Source organism: Saccostrea cucullata, unplaced genomic scaffold (assembly GCF_032062105.1).
Source record: "Saccostrea cucullata isolate Sc308-1 unplaced genomic scaffold, CSIRO_AGI_Scuc_v1 ctg253, whole genome shotgun sequence".
Lineage (NCBI taxonomy): Eukaryota > Metazoa > Mollusca > Bivalvia > Ostreida > Ostreidae > Saccostrea > Saccostrea cuccullata.
Window position 1 is genome coordinate 329,022 of NW_026930548.1, and position 16,361 is coordinate 345,382.

The window sequence follows — 16,361 nt, forward strand, 5'->3', positions numbered from 1 at the left end:
GCTTAGAACACGTGGATTTGCGGAATAAAGAGCATGTAAATATAAGGAATAACTATAAGAATCTTTGATTTCATGATAGCAAGGGGCATTACCCTGTTCAAAACAAAATTTGGCCTAAATATTCTGATTATGAATCTGTATAATATCAAATTTCATTTCAATAAGTTAAACATCTGCGAAGAAAATGAATGAAAACTGCAGATAACAAATAATTGGAATTTTTCTAAGTCCAAGGGACATAGCTCTGTCCAAAATGGCACAATCGTACCCAACAGAACTTGACCTAGATATTCTGATTATAAAAGGCGAAGAAAATGAACGTAAATTGATGGTGAATCGACAGACAGACAGCAGCAAAGAAATATTCCCTCCTAAAAAATCAACCAATGTCAGAAAACACAACAAATGAAGAAACTGACAGCAGAATATAGAGAAGCCAACAAACAAGTCAAAAAGAGTGCTAGGAAGGACAAGAGACAGTTCGTCTAATACAGGTGATGGGAATCAACAACAAACGAGATATCAATCCAGTAAAATGGGGAGAACATCAAAGAAACTGACAGATTCACCTATCTTGGGAGTATTGTCAACAAGGACAGCGGCGCAGATGACGACATCAATAGCTGAAATAATAAGACAGGGTATTCTTTTAATACCCCCAGGCAAATCTGGAATTCTAAAGCACTTTCTCTAAACAGTAAATTAGTGATTTTTAACACAGACGTTAAAGCAGTTCTTTTATTTAGTTTTGAGACCTGGAAGGTAAATAATACAAACAACAAACTACAGTCTTTCGTCAATAAACGTCTCCGCCATATCCTTAATATAAGATGATCTGACCCCATATCAAACTGCAGTCTATAGGAGATAACCAACCAAAATCCCATAAATATTGACATAAAGAAGAGAAAATGGGGTTGGATAGGCCACACTTTACGCAAACCCTCAAACAACATCAAAAACAGGCTCTGGATTGGAATCCACCAGGAAAGAGGAAGTTAGAGAGACCCAAGCATTCCTAGAGAAGGTCCATGGAAATGGAGGCAAAAGAGGCAGGATTTCCCTGGACCCAATTAAAAAAGCATAGCCCCAAAGCAGAGTCCGATGGCGCGGTTTGGTTGCAACCCTATGCTCCCCAAGTCAAGTATGAGAAAATACTTATAAAGAGTGATATTCCTCATGACATTACAATCATACATATGTACTTGTAGATATGGACATGAACTCTATCATTGTTTATTTATAAAGGTGTGTTCAACTTGCTACAAAACACTGAACATAAACACACTGAAACACTTTTGTATGTTGGTATTTCTTAATTATGTTCTCAATCTGAACTTTATTGAAATTTTAATAACTTATATCAAAACATGATCGCAGATTTCCTACTTTTCTGAAATGTTCAGGGATGATGCCTGTAGTTAAAGTAGTACGATAGCTAACAATCAATCACACCGGTTAATCATAGTTTCATTCATTTCAATAAAATATCAGTTTAAAATACTTTTGCAACATGTAAGTTAGTAATTCCCTAGACGGTCATCAATGTTGTAATAACTGTACATATTGCCGTGATAACTATCTACAACTCGTCATGTCCCAATAGTCCCCATCTTTATAACCCTTCAATGTATTCGTTGGGCAGGTGTAACACCAAGTTTCGCCTTTTCGGGAGTAGCATATCCCTTTACAGTTAGCCTGTGACAAACATTCTTGCTTGCACCCTTCGAATGTTTTATATCCAACAAATACTTCCGAAGTGCAGTAAGTCTTTTCGTGTTGAATGATATCTAAAAAAATGAAAAGAAGAAATATCTATGAAAAAAGAAACCAATACAAAGGGTCAGTAATAAAAAAGAGCTTCCTAACAACTTTAAATTCACTTAAATTGTTTAAGTGCAGTAAAAATGTATCACATTTTTAATTAACTTGAACTATAATGCAACACACGAAATAGAACAAAATAAATAATACAGATTTATTGGATGACTTTGGGGGCAACATGCGTTTTGTCGGACCAAGACCCAAAATGTTTGCCAGTAGACTTTTCAAGATCAAATGCAAAAATTTTGGTTTGACAAACGATTTTGCCCAAAAATATAGTTAATAAATCCACATTTAAAAAATTTTTTTTTATTAATTTTGTATTTTGAATAAAAGTTTTAAAAAGACTTGATGGAATATTTTTTCTCAGTAACATTCTCTTATATGTGGTTGTTCTCTTTCATATTGATCTCAATTACTCCAATATTTTAGGGGGGAAAGCCTACTCTACAAGACCTGACCGGTACATCTCCTATCCGCAACTCCCCCTAAACCACTGAATAAAATTTAATGATACTTTCAAAGATTCTTTATTACATAATGTCATTGTACACCTATTAGTTTACTTTTTGATCTTACACTTATTTCGGGTTTCCCAGAGGAAGACAAAGACTTTGTCAATATAATTATGTGAGAGGCAGGGGTATCAATTAGTGAGATCAGTACTCACAGTACCTCTACCGGTAGTTTTTTTCTAGCGACTAGTTTGGGTATGCGTAAAACATCAAGAAGAAATGAACACTTCTCTTTGACTGATAAGTAGATTTTTTGTTTGTAAAAGAAATAATATTGCGTATATTAAAAAATATTAAATACACTTTATTGCACTTTACTGCAGTGCAAAATCTACATTTTGTTTTTGAAAAAAAAATTTCAACAAAGTTATGCATTGATGAATTTTTTTTTTAATTGAGTGACTAGGTTAACTATGCTCGAACCATTTGCAGACATGAACACTTCTTTTTGACTGATACGAGGGGTTATCAAAAAGTTCGTGGACTGAGGCTATAAAATTAGTACTAAGTAGTCTGTGCTTTCAAAATTTATATGGAACATTAAACAACAAAAAGTAAAGAAATGTTGAAAATTTTAGCTCGATACCTTTGTTTTTTGCAAAATTATTATAAAATAAAAACGACATTATATGATCACCCGGCGCTGTCGCTGTTTAGTTTTATGACGTCCGACAACGTCATTCTTTTTCAATGTCCGCTTCTTTTACTTCATACACTTATTTTGATGAGATTCCCTGGAGCTGAGTAAGGAATTAAATCCGCCTTGTTTATATGACTTTACAAAGACATGAACAGTGGCTTTCAAAGAATATAATATTCCAAATGAATTTATACATTGAGAGAGATCCTAGCTTGATTGTGCCAGTATATTTCGCTTTTGGGAGTTCAATATCTACAACACATGCTCAATGTCATTTTTTGGCGTGATTGATTTTTCACACCTTGACTACAAATCGACATTAACTGTGCATCCCTTTTCTCTCTGAATCTATTTTGACATTAAAAGACAAGTACTCCGGATGCATATTATTTCTCCGTAGCCAGTTTAAATATTTCTTAGGTTTATACCAGTTTTTCAAGTGCCAAATTTTATAGAATGTTGGAAAAGGAAAACCCTCCCCCTTTTGGCGTCATTTCCAAGGCCTTATTTGTTTGGACGCGCCATGTAAAATTTACAATAAAATTTTATAGAACTTCCAGAATGAAGTAAAAATTTCAAATTTTATGGAACAATTGTGTCCCAACACATGCATGAATTAACGGGATTTTTGGATGTCAAATATTGATATTAAAAGAGTTTTTCTCAGTTACATATAGGTCGCAAAAACAATGTATTCGAGGTTGCGCCGCCTGGACAATCCATTGCTAACAAAAACATTACTAATTTTTAAAAAAATAAAATTTATGATTTATGGCTTATTCTTTAGATAGAAAAGATGATGCTAACTTAATATTTTAAAATTCATTTATGTACCTAGAGCGGTTTTGATTCTATATGGCACTAGTCCACGGACTTTTTGATAACCCCTCGTAAGTGAATTTCCTTTTATTAACAAGAAAATTAATATTGATTATTGTAAAAAGAATTTAACTTCTCTTTATCGGACATCACTACAGTGCAGAATGTACTTTTTTAAAAAATGTGTTTTGAAAAAAACAAAAAAAAAAAAAAAAAAAAACCCGAAAAACCGACTGAATGGATTTTTATCTATATATGAATGTTCTCTTTCATATGAATTTTAAATTAAAATTTTTAATTAATAGTCCAGTAACAATGGGCTTTTCAAAAATGTTACGTATTCTAATGATCAGTTACTGAGAAAATAATAGAATGTCGATATTTTCAAGATAATTCACATTTTCAATATAGCTTGTGCATTTGAAAAATGGAAGACAAAGGAAACAAGAAAAAAAACTCGAATTCTTTCAGAATCTCATTTTTCTAGATTAAACTAGCATTAGCAAATGGCTTATAAGTAAGAAAATCATCCATTCACTTGTAATGTATAATCTAAGCATGAAAGAGATACCTCCACAAACTGTTTTGGCGGGGTTGATGCACTTGTTCGTCCCTGTACAGTCTTTACACTGTGTTTTCCCTGACTGGTCCTGGTACTGATTAGCTGGACATGCCAGACACTGAGTCTGCCTCCAGGAATCCTGGTAAGTCCCTGGATTACACTGTGTACAGGTAGACATTCCAGTCCTATCAGCATAGTGCCCAGGAGAACAAGGTACACATTGAAAACGTCCTTCGTTCTGTTGCTTCGTCCCTGGTGAACACGCTATACACTGCGCTTGGTTTGACACGTTTTGAAATGTTCCTGGGCTACACAATTTACACGAGCTCTGTCCAGTTTCATCCTGATAAGTTCCTTTTAAACAGGACAGACAGCTACTGGTCTCTCCTTCGTTTGGCTGGTACTTCCCTTTCGGGCATGCCAGACATTGGTCCTGCTCAGCTTGTGGTTGATATGTACCTGCCTTACATATTTTACACTCAGCTTCGCCAGTCTTATCCTGATAGTATCCTGCTGTACAAGATAAACAGCTGGTCTGTTCTTGGTCTGACTGGTACATCCCTTTTGGACATTCTAGGCACTGGGCCTGTTTAGCTTGTGGCTGATAATTACCTGCAGTACACTTTTTACACTCAGTTTGGCCAGTTTGATCTTGATGGGACCCTGGCGTGCACTCCGAACAGCTGGTTTGTTCTTGGTCTGGCTGGTACGTCCCTTTTGGACAGGCCAAACACTGGGCCTGCTCAGACTGTGGCTGGTAAGTACCCGGATTACAGGTCTTGCACGTGGTTTGTCCAGTTTCATCCTGATGTTTTCCAGGAGTACAGGAAAAACAACCAGTCTTTCCTTCATCAGGTTGGTACATCCCTTTTGGACACTGTATACAATTTGCTTGTCCTGTTTTATCTTGATAAGTTCCAGGAATACATATCAGGCATTTTGATTTACCTAAATATTAAAAAAAAATGTCACTTTCTTTTGTGCATTTCTTTCGATAAATCCAACTTGAATTGGACGTTTATTTTTCTATCCCTTTTTAGAATCCAGATATTGATATTTGATATAAAAATTTAACTATTGCTAGATTTACACAAAAAATCTTACACAGAGACATGCTTATGTTTTCAAAAGGCATTATTATAACAGTAACTGAAAATAAAAAAAATATACATGCAATTTACCTGCATCAGGTTGATGTTCTCCTACATTGCAGCTGATACAAGATAAAGCCGCAGCTTTCGAATACGTTCCTGCTCCACATTGTATACACGTACTTTGTCCAATTTTATTTTGATAGGTTCCACCCGAACATGTCTTGCAAAACTGCATACCTTGATTGTTTGCGAAATGGCCTTTTGAACAAGGTTTGCAAGAGGCTTGAAAATTAAAAATAGGCGATATGTAAAAATTAAGTCATGTTTTTCATTTGCCTTACACATTAACTTTACTATCGTCAACTTCCATTACTGATGTACAGCAATATACGCTTATCATCTGCATGCATGAAATATATGTAAACGAACAGTGTTTAAGCTGAAAAATCCATTTAGCAATACAAAATTGGAGCAGAGCAAACACGGACCTCCAAAACATCAGAAGTGGGATCAGGTGCAATGGAGGAGTTGGCATCCCCTGCCGACCTGTCACACCCAACGTGTACTCCTTGTCATGATCGGGAAATTCGGTGTGTATATAATGGTCTAACAAATTGTATTAAAAACGACAGTCAGCATTTGACTCAATGATAAATTGTATTGCTGACAAGGTCTTTGTATCGACCATAGAACTTACGAAATGATGACTTTAAACGCGTCTGCTGATATTCTTGTTCTATCAATTTGTTTGTCAATAATGTATGTATCTCAGTTGATTCGATACACAAGAGCATGTGCTACGTATACGAACGATTTCTAAAACGAGGCAAACTATTGACAATCAAGTTGATAAAACAAGCACTCATTTCAAGACATCCTTTCGCGAGTTCTATAGTCGGTACAATGATTTTATTTGAAAATGCAATCTGTCAGTAAGTCTAATGCTGACTGACGTTTTTCATACTAAATGTTAGGCCATTATTTATAAACTTAACCAACTACGCATTTTTTCGTGTACCCGATCATGACAGTGAGCACATGGCGTGTGATCGGACAACAGGGGGTTCTTACTCCTTAATGGTATCTAATCCCTTCTTCGATATTTTAAGAGGGTCTTGTTTGCTCTGCTCCTGATTTGTATTGTTACATGAGATTTTGAACTTGATTATGGTTTGTTATCTCCATATTTATTACATCTGTCCTATTTGATAATTATTTTTTCCTTATTCATCTTAAAATGGTAACGAGACACATTATAATGAGACGTGGGGAATAATGCAATGTATTCAAAATTGATATTGATAATTATAAATGATGATAATAATAAACTTTTCTAACTTTGGCCTATATGATCTTGGTAATAACCAGGGCTGCATGGTATGTAGGCGGTTGACTGCCATTGATCCTGGTATGTTCCCGCGATGCAAATATCACACCACTGTTTTCCCAACCCGGCATTATATTGGCCAGGTGGGCAGGGGAGACAATTTCTGTCCTTGCCGTAGAATCCAGCAGTGCATGCTTCATTAAAGTAGTTCCACAAAAGTAAAGAACTAAGTCATTTTATAGTTCCACAAATATAGAGTACTAAATCAATTTATCCATTAAGCAACTGTCATGAATTAATTTAATTTTGTTGGAAATCAAGCAAACTCAAAATTATTAACATTTATTACTTATAGTTTATGATAACATGAGGAATAATCTCAGGAAAAAGACATCAGAAATCTAAATGTGCACATCTTCCGATCCATAAAAGGACTTTATTTTCTAATTATATGTATCCATCCTGTATTAAATACACTGAAGTTAATTCAAAGGAGTTTAGAGTAGAAAAGGGTTTACCACGAGAAATTTTAAAAAATATAATTACTCAAGCTGTAATCAATAAATTAAGAATGCATTGAGGTCTACGGGAACAAGCAAATTTTTTAAAATAATAATTAAATACTATGAATGTATTTTAAAAAAGCTGTGGTGGAAAGATGCATATAATTATCAGAAATAGAAAAACGATTTAAAAAATATTTTTTTCACCAGATAGATTTTTAAAAAAAAAAATGAATTTTATTGATTTAAAGCAAAGGAGGTAACTCTTCAAGAACAGGTCAACGTAAAAAAAATGAGGACACATTCCGCTCCTACATATTAAGACTAAAACATTACATCTCCATATACCGAGTATTAAGTCAATATATATCTGTTATGCATTCAGATTCATTGAATGTGAGGCTATTATGGATCGGATACCTTAAGAAATAAAAGACTTACCTGTAGCAATACAAGAAGGTTGAATTGTATCCTCTATGCACTTGTAAAATTCTGGACATGAGAAAGAACTGCATTTACCCAAATCAACCTGTGAATGCAGATTTTGATTTAAGGCAATTATTTAGAAATATCGTTTCGTTGTTTCTGAACAAAAATATAATCATTATTGTAAAAGATTTTGACATTGTGAAATAGCGTAACCAACCTTAGGAGCATTGGTCATGGGAATATACGTGAAACTGGACATTGGAGTTCCAACATTATAAATATCAAAATTTGCTTCACTATTCAATTCACATATAAAGTTATCTTTATCATAATTCACAGACTGACAATGGTGCGGACGTAACATACATTCCTTGATACAAGAATTTACACCAATATCACGTAATGTCTCAACCGTGTAACCCTCCACTTTGTATCCTTGGAACAAATTATGGGTGCAATTGTCACAACGTACCAAAAATATGAAAGGACAGAAAAACGATAATAAAAATATGGAACCAACTTCCATTTCTGAAAAGAAAATTATATTTTCCTCCCGTTGGTACTGGGATCAAATTGATGATTGAATATCTACACAATGCATTCAAATAATAATTATTTGTTCAAACATATCCCACATATTAGGATCTGGTGATGGTGTTGATTTTCTGCAATTAAAATACAATCACTTTTTAAATCAAATCCCATCTTCTACTTTCTAGCAATATTCATAGACTACCAGCCAGGTACTTTTGAAGATCTACTTATATCAAACAACCCTATCCATAAAGTATTGACGATGGAATGACTTTTTAGGATAGAATGGTCAATGCAAGATGAATTGTTCAAACAAGTACGTCCATTAGATTTTATTGGCAAGAAAGAACATCAATCTGTGATTGTTTGTTGAATTACAACATCTTGTTTATTTTCGGACCTTTAATAGTGTTAAAATTAGTTACATTGTAGCCTAAAAAGGTATTGTTTGCAACTAGTTCTCGGACATACTACTTAAATTATCATGTCAAACCTTTTTGCGCCAGTAGTAACAAGATTTTGCAAAAAAAGTTGTGATAGGTTTGTAGCCATATTAAATCAGAAAAGACTAATTTTAAAAAATCTGTCTAACGACAGCATCCTTATTCCATTCGCCTTGACGCTGGTTCGAAGGACGGTCAGGGCAGTGGGACTACTTTAAAGTAGTCACCATGCATATTTTCTCTGATAGATAGAAAATATGCCAGAGAGAAACCAGTATTACGATTCTTACACGTGGTTAGTCCAGATTCGTCGTCGTGAGACTGGGAACACGATATACGTACATACAGTGTTTCCCTTTTAAAATGAGAGATTTTTATGTCCCGCAGTGGAAGGTTCGGGTGTATATTGTTTTTGTCGTGTCCGTCTGTCTGTCTGTCTTTCTGATTGTCTGTTTGTCCGCAAGAGCTTCAACCTTGTCCATAACTTTTGATTTAGTGGAGCTATGACTGTCATATTTCAATTGTGTATTCCTTGTGACAAGATCTTTCTTTGGGTACCACCAAATTTGATTTTTTGACCTTGACTATGGAGTTTGACCCACTTTAACACAAAAATTCCAAACTTTTACTTTGATCATAATTTTAATCACAAATGGTGGAAACTAGGACTTTCATACTTCAGATATGTATTTTTTTTGGCAAGACCTTTCATTGGATACAAACAACCTTTTGTCCTTGATCTTTGAAATTTCTGTATTAATTAAAAAAACATCAACTTTGGCCATAACTTTTGAACAGGAAGGACTAGGGCATTCATACTTCAAATATGTAATCCTTATGAGAAAACCTTTTATTGGATACCAAGAACTTTGACCTTGACCATAAATTTTGAAGGGTTAGGACTACGGCTTTCATATTTAACATATTTAATCCTTGTGACAAGACCTTTCATTGGATACCAAATACTTTTACTCCTTGACCTTGACTTAGGAGTTTGACTTACTTTTGAAAATTTTAACCTTGGCCATAACTTTTGAACGGGTAGGGCTAGGGCTTTCATACTTCACAAATGTAATCCTTTTGACAAGACCTTTCTTAAGAAACCAACAACTTTGACCTTGGAACTTGACCTACCTTTCATAAACTTATCCTTGGTCATAACATTTGAACAGATGGTGCTAGGGCTTTCATATTTCACAACTGTATTTCTTGTGAGAAGACCCTACTCTGGGTTTCAAAGATATTTGATTTGCATTTAAGAACAGTTTAATCTTCGCTATGTTGCAGTACGGGGCCAGTGTTTCACAAAACACATCTAATGGAAATTTTGTTGAAGAGGAACATAATAGTTATGATTTATATAACAAAAGAATTACCTATAGGAGAGAACAATTTCGGAAAAATGACAGTTAAAAATCAATCTTTATTTGTTGTTTTCTACCGTATATATGTCTAAATTTTTTAAATTTGTATTTTATACCATACAACTTTACAATAAACAAAGTTGATGAAACACCATTTTGTCCTTTAAAGCGTTGATTTTTGCATGAATTTTGGCCTTGAAGTCCATCAGGGCAGGCCTGCCCCTAAATAAAATTGTGATATTTTGATGGGTTAGGATGTAAGGAATATAATATAAGGTAAGATTTTTTTAGGGGCACCCCTGCCCTGGAGTCGAAATTCACAAAAAACCTACAAAAAATAAGGAAACCAGATTTTCATAATCTGCTTTAAATTTATGCCCTTTTTCTTATAGTCTGCCTAGCTCAGTTGATATATGCGCTGACCTTTATACCTTCAATACTCTCTTTTTGAAGGTCAGGTATAACACTTATAAAGTTTTAAATTTGCCTTTTCAAAGACTATTTTAATTTTTTTTTCCTTTACATTCTTGATATTAAAAAGAAATTTCATCAAGCCTTCTATTTCAAAAGATTGATACGTCTTTCAATTTTTGCCTAGAATTTAATCAATTGATTGCTACATAAAAAAAATTTGTAATGACAATGATAAATTAATATAAATGGAGAAAATCAATAAAAATTTTTTCCAATGAAATAAAGATTTAGGAAAAACAAATTAAATGAATGGTTGATAAATTTATAATGAAGAATCGTTTTATTATTCTTATCCTTTACATTAAAAAGAAATTTCATCAAGCCTTCTATTTCAAAAGATTGAACGTCTTTCTTTTTGCCTAAAAAGGATGAAAAAAAAATTTGTTGCAATGAATTAATATATATATACAATGCCTATAGTATATATGTATATATATGCATATCAAAAAATTCCGATCCTGAAATTTTAACTTTTTTCAATCTTGCCCGATTAATAATTCAAGAAACATCTGAAGGTATCAAAAAAGTAGTTGAACTAATGTTTGTATAGGTGCGAGTAAAAAATCATTTTCTTTAAAACATTTTCATTAAAACGAACAAATTCCAATCAAATGCAAATCTTTAAGTAATTAAACAGAACCGTGTATATTTAACAGGTTTGTATCTTTTATCCTAGAAAACGGGAACAAAGCTTAATTAAATTTTATTGATATTTCAAATTCTTTTTCTTTGTATGGGAAATTAATTATCTGATGTAATCTGCAAAATAATTTAAAAACGTGCATAATATGCCAACTTAACATTCACAATTTAAATAATGGAAAACTGAGAATTTTTTTCCTGCACGTCCAAAATGTACACGGTATACGCATTAAAGAATTGTGCTTTCAGTGTCTCAGTGGAGGGATGTCAATAAATATTTATGGCAAATTGTGTCAATTATAAATGCCCTAATATAGACTGTCATTCCCCCGCCCATTTACCGGTATTTTAAGGTCCAGGGGTAAAAAAAGATCATAGCATGCTCGAAAACATTATGTTTTAGAAGGGTTTTGTCACGGGTAATATACATGTACATGGGCAACATGCATCTTTCTCTTTTAAAAGGTGCGACCAATTTAAAGGAATGTTTATTAAAGATTTTGAAATCAATTTCACCCCCAAAACAAAATTTATTTCTACATAACAATGGGACAATTTGACTATACCTCAACAAAAGGTGTGGGGACAAATGATTATTCCACTTTGGGAAAAAACCCTCTATATCAATCTTGTTATGTAGGCTAAAGTCTGTTTAATACTCGATCAGTCCTGTGTGAATTAAAATATTAGCAGAGTTCCATCAGCTTTCTGTGTACTCAGGATATTTGTTTCCTTTTTCCTGGTCAGTATGTCCGAGTCTTGTAACAGTACCTGTGTGTAACAGTATGTACATTGTTATTAAAAGCTCAAACAACACTGGTCATTCGACTTCTCCTGAGCCATCACAGAAATTTTCCGGAGGATTTTAATTTTATTGAAATTTTCGGAATTCTCTTAATTCATTGGTTTAAACTGGAATAAGAGTGCATGTGGTCCCATTTCTCGCTACTCCCAGATTGACCAATTCCGGTTTTTAAACAATAGACGAAGGATGAGTGAATAGCCAATCAATGGAATTTCTAAAAGACATAAAATAAAATTTACTTTGTATAAACAAAGAAAAATCTAATGGTTTCTACGAGCACCTCTTAACCGTGGAACATTGGTTATAAAATCTACTACTCGGATATATAAACATTTTACAGAAAAGTTATTCTATTTTTATTTATATATGTTGACTACCAGGTCACTGATGTTATGTGCTATTAGACTAGATAAAGAGTCTCATATAAACAATTAATAGACTTCACAATTTATCTGATTAATGGTTTTGTTTCTTTATCAACTTCTTATTTTGCGACTCCAGAGCAACGCTCTAACCACATCTTCACTATCCGAGGGTTACGATCTGCACCTTTAGTGAAGTTGCTCTTGCCACTAGGCCATACGGGCGACTCAGTGGCTTAGACTCCCATCTGTTATACAAATTTTATAGACTTTATTGTTCCCTGCTTTCGAAAATCACCTCCTTCCATAAAAAACAATTGATTACGGAAACCGTTACAACAATAAATACCACAGAAGGAAGGGCAAGCTCGACATGCGAGATTCCAGAAGAGGATTACCTTCATTTGGAATTCCAGAGAATGACGTCAATTAGGAAAAGCTGAGAGGGCCCTAACGGTCTGAAAGGAACGCAGATGCCATCCTTAACAACAACTAAAAACATCACCAAGATCGGATGTTGGAACGTACGAACAATATTCCAAATTGGAAAAACAGCTAACATCGTAAGAAAGTTTAACAGATATGAGTTAAGTCGGCTTTTCCTGCTAAATATAAGTCGTATTCCTCTCTGATGTTCCTCAGCTCCGGAGTACAAGATGGTCTCTCCATAGGTTGTCTTTAGTTAACCAAAGCCTGTCCATCTTACTTCGCTCATTCCCATTATATATGACCAACAGATATAAGTTGGACATATATAATGGGAATGAGCGAAGTAAGATAGACAGGCTTTGGTGAACAACCTATGGAGAGACCATCTTGTACTCCGGAGCTGAGGAACATCAGAGAGGAATACGACTTATATTTAGCTTGATGGAAGCCGACAAAGCTTGATGGAATGGAATCCTGTTAATGACAGAATCATCCATGCGCGCTTTTTCTCCCGCTTTGCTAAACTAACAATACATGTATTACAATTATACAGCCCAACAAACGAAGCAGACGAATTGGTTAAGGACACCTTCTATGAACAGCTACAAGAAGGTTGGGAAAGAGTCATGGGACAAGAGGGCATTGGGACTATGAATGAAAACGGCATGAGGTTATGCGAAATTGCACTCTTAATAACTTAATCATCTGCGGAACGGCGCCCGCTCGAATCCGACTGGAGACCGGTCCTTCGGATGAGATCGTATAAACCGAGGTCACGTGTCGCAGTAGGTGCTGGCACGAAAAAGATCCCTCACTGCTCAATGACCTTGAGTGCCGAGAAAAGGATAAAATTTGTAGCTATCCACCGGCAAGTGGTGTCGTCTCCATATGAGTGAAAATTTCTCGAGAGGGATGTTAAACAACACACAATAAATCAATCATCTGCGGAACCCACTTTAAGCACCTTGACATATACAAGCTTACATTGGAGTCACCTAATGGATGAGATAGGAACCAAATTGACAATGTAATGGTTAATGGCAGATACAGGAAGTAGGTGATGTAAAGGTTATGCGTGGTGCAGATGCCAACTCAGATCACCATCTAGTACTGGATAAGGTAAAGATGAAGCTCTGTAGAAACTTAAAGCCAAAGGAAAGCAACAGGAAGATGTATGATGTCAACAAGCTGAAAGATCCAAGAATAAGCAAAGGATTCCAACTTGAACTAAGGAATAGGTTTCAGCAACTGGCTGATGACGAAAACACAATCATTGAAAAATGGACCCTTGTGAAAGAAGAATACAATGAAACAGCAGAAAAGATCTTGGGCCAGAAGAAAAGGAAACACAAAGACTGGCTTACTGCAAATACATACAAAGCCATAGATGAAAGAAGAAATTAAGAGAGAAGAAAACAAGACCAAAGACAAAGAATTGAAAAGAAGAGCAAGAGCTGATAAAAGGGAAAAAACGGGAAGATATAGCTAACCAAGCAGAGAATGCAGCAAATACAAACCGTCTGAGTGAAGTTTATCAACTGACTGAACAGCTGTGTGGGGAAAAAAAACAGGACAAGTGGCAAAAGGTCCAAGAATGGTGAACTAATCATTGAGGTTGGAAAAATATTGGAGAGATGGAAAGAGCATTTTGAAGAGCTCCTTAATGTCCCAAAAGAAACAACAGAATTACCCGAAGAATGCACCACCCAAGAGAACAAAATAGATTAAATTGACACAACACCAATAAGAGAGGAGGAGGTTAAAAAGGCAATTAAAAAGAAGAATGGAAAGAGTCCCGGCATAGATAACATCAATACGGAGCTACTAAAGGAGAGAGAATCATATTCAACATAAGAGCTTACAAATTTATTATACAGAATCATCAGAGACCAGGAAATACCAACAGACTGGAAGAGATCGCTCATTGTCAAAATACATAAGAAAGGAAATCAGACAATATGTAACAACTATAGAGGAATATCACTACTATCAGTGTCATCTAAAGTATTTTGCAGAATAGTGATTGACAGAATAAGAGATGGACTAGAGGACAGATAAGACCAGAGCAAGCTGCATATCGAAGAGGAAGAGGAAAATCAGAACAGATTTACATTCTAAGAAATATTTTAGAACAATTATAGAGCCTGCTGTACATAAGCTTCATAGACTTAAAAAAGGCATCTGACAGCATAATAAGAGAGAAACTGGGGGACATATTAAGGCAGTATGGAATTCCTTGTGTACCTGTGGACATCATCAAGAAATTATACGATGGAAGTTCTAGTTGCGTCATAGAGAATGGAAGAAAAACAGACTGGTTCAAATTACAGACAGGAGTGAGAAAAGGTTGTGTTATGTCTGGGTTCCTGTTCATCATTGTGGTACACTGGATAATGAGAAATACCAACAATAAGAAGAGAGGTATACCTTGGAAATTTATGTCCACCTTAGAAGACCTGGATTATGCAGACGACCTTGCACTTATTTCCAGCAAACACAGCAACATGCAGAAAAAGACCAGGAGATTACATGATGTCGCAGAATATACAGGCCTAAAAATTTATGTTGACAAAGCAAAAAGCATGAGAATAAATGGGCATGGACTGGATAAGTAAGTAAATTAGTTGTTGCCAGTGAACGCCATAAGTGGTGTTCTTTGTTGAACAGAACGGCCTTATGCGTCCTCCGGTGCATGGACTGGATAAGTAAGTAAAAGGATTTGGATGATCAACTGTCACTTTTATTTTTAAAGCTTTGATCATTGAGCCTAACCCTAGTTGCACTTTAAAGATGAAAGAACAACAGATGCCTAAATCCTGAATCTAACTCATTCAGTAAATTGTGTATCGTGTAATGAACTGATGAATGAATGTCCAATACTCAAAGCTAGCCTTAGTAAAAGTCAACAAACAATGACTATTCTGGGAAGTATCTCTTTGTTTATGTTTATCTAAATCTTTGATGTTTAGACCGACAGTAAAAGTCCCTTTGAATGCTATATTATTAGGTAAAAGTGTTGATTGTTTAAATCAATTTTAATTTAGGAAACTAAATAAGTTTTATTTACATGGTCTACTTAATACCAGTAGTCAATCCTGTCCTTACAGCAGTGCATCAAGTTATTGTAACACTTTTTAAATTTCCGAAATCATTAATAAACTAGGAATATATCTAATAGAACATGGACCACTCAGGGAATATTTGTATTGCAACAGGAATATAAAAGAACGAACCTTCTTTGGGCAGTTCTCATAGTAAAATATACATGTGTGTCAAAACCAAATAAACCAGAAGTCTCTGTCGAGACTGAAGCTCTACTGGTTTGTACTTATAGCAAAGGAAGAGAAAAGTTCTTAAGCAGTTGGAAATTGAAACTTTTCAACAGCGATAAATAGAATAATGATCCTTGATTAAGTCTCTTTATGTTCTTAGTGCAGTCTACTTGCATGCCACATTTATATTATAATCAGACTAAAATTGTATTTGGAGTAGCATTTTGAAAGAATTTCACAGAAATTTCTATTTTTAATAACCACGGCAACACCGTTCATCGAAATCAAAAACCGATACACAGAATTATGTATCTTATTGTAGT

The 16,361-nt window shown here is 34.7% G+C and overlaps 1 protein-coding gene across 1 annotated transcript; it reads right to left on the bottom strand.

The window, feature by feature from the left end:
* Positions 1-1,543: 1,543 nt before the first annotated feature.
* On the bottom strand, positions 1,544-6,970 carry LOC134228999 (proprotein convertase subtilisin/kexin type 5-like). The gene is made up of 4 exons (XM_062710708.1): positions 6,793-6,970; positions 5,542-5,736; positions 4,370-5,308; positions 1,544-1,790 (listed from the first exon to the last, which is right to left on the bottom strand). The coding sequence occupies exons 2-4, from the start codon at positions 5,687-5,689 to the stop codon at positions 1,579-1,581; spliced, it is 1,299 nt and encodes a 432-aa protein (XP_062566692.1). The 5' UTR covers positions 5,690-5,736; positions 6,793-6,970; the 3' UTR covers positions 1,544-1,578.
* Positions 6,971-16,361: the final 9,391 nt, after the last annotated feature.

Excerpts from the sequence above, each read along its gene's own strand:
- LOC134228999 (XM_062710708.1), bottom strand. The coding sequence starts at position 5,689 with ATGCAGTTTTGCAAGACATGTTCGGGTGGAACCTATCAAAATAAAATT. Across the intron at positions 5,309-5,541 it reads AGAACATCAACCTGATGCAG|GTAAATCAAAATGCCTGATA; the intron begins GTAAATTGCATG and ends TTTAATATTTAG. Across the intron at positions 1,791-4,369 it reads CGCCAAAACAGTTTGTGGAG|ATATCATTCAACACGAAAAG; the intron begins GTATCTCTTTCA and ends TCATTTTTTTAG.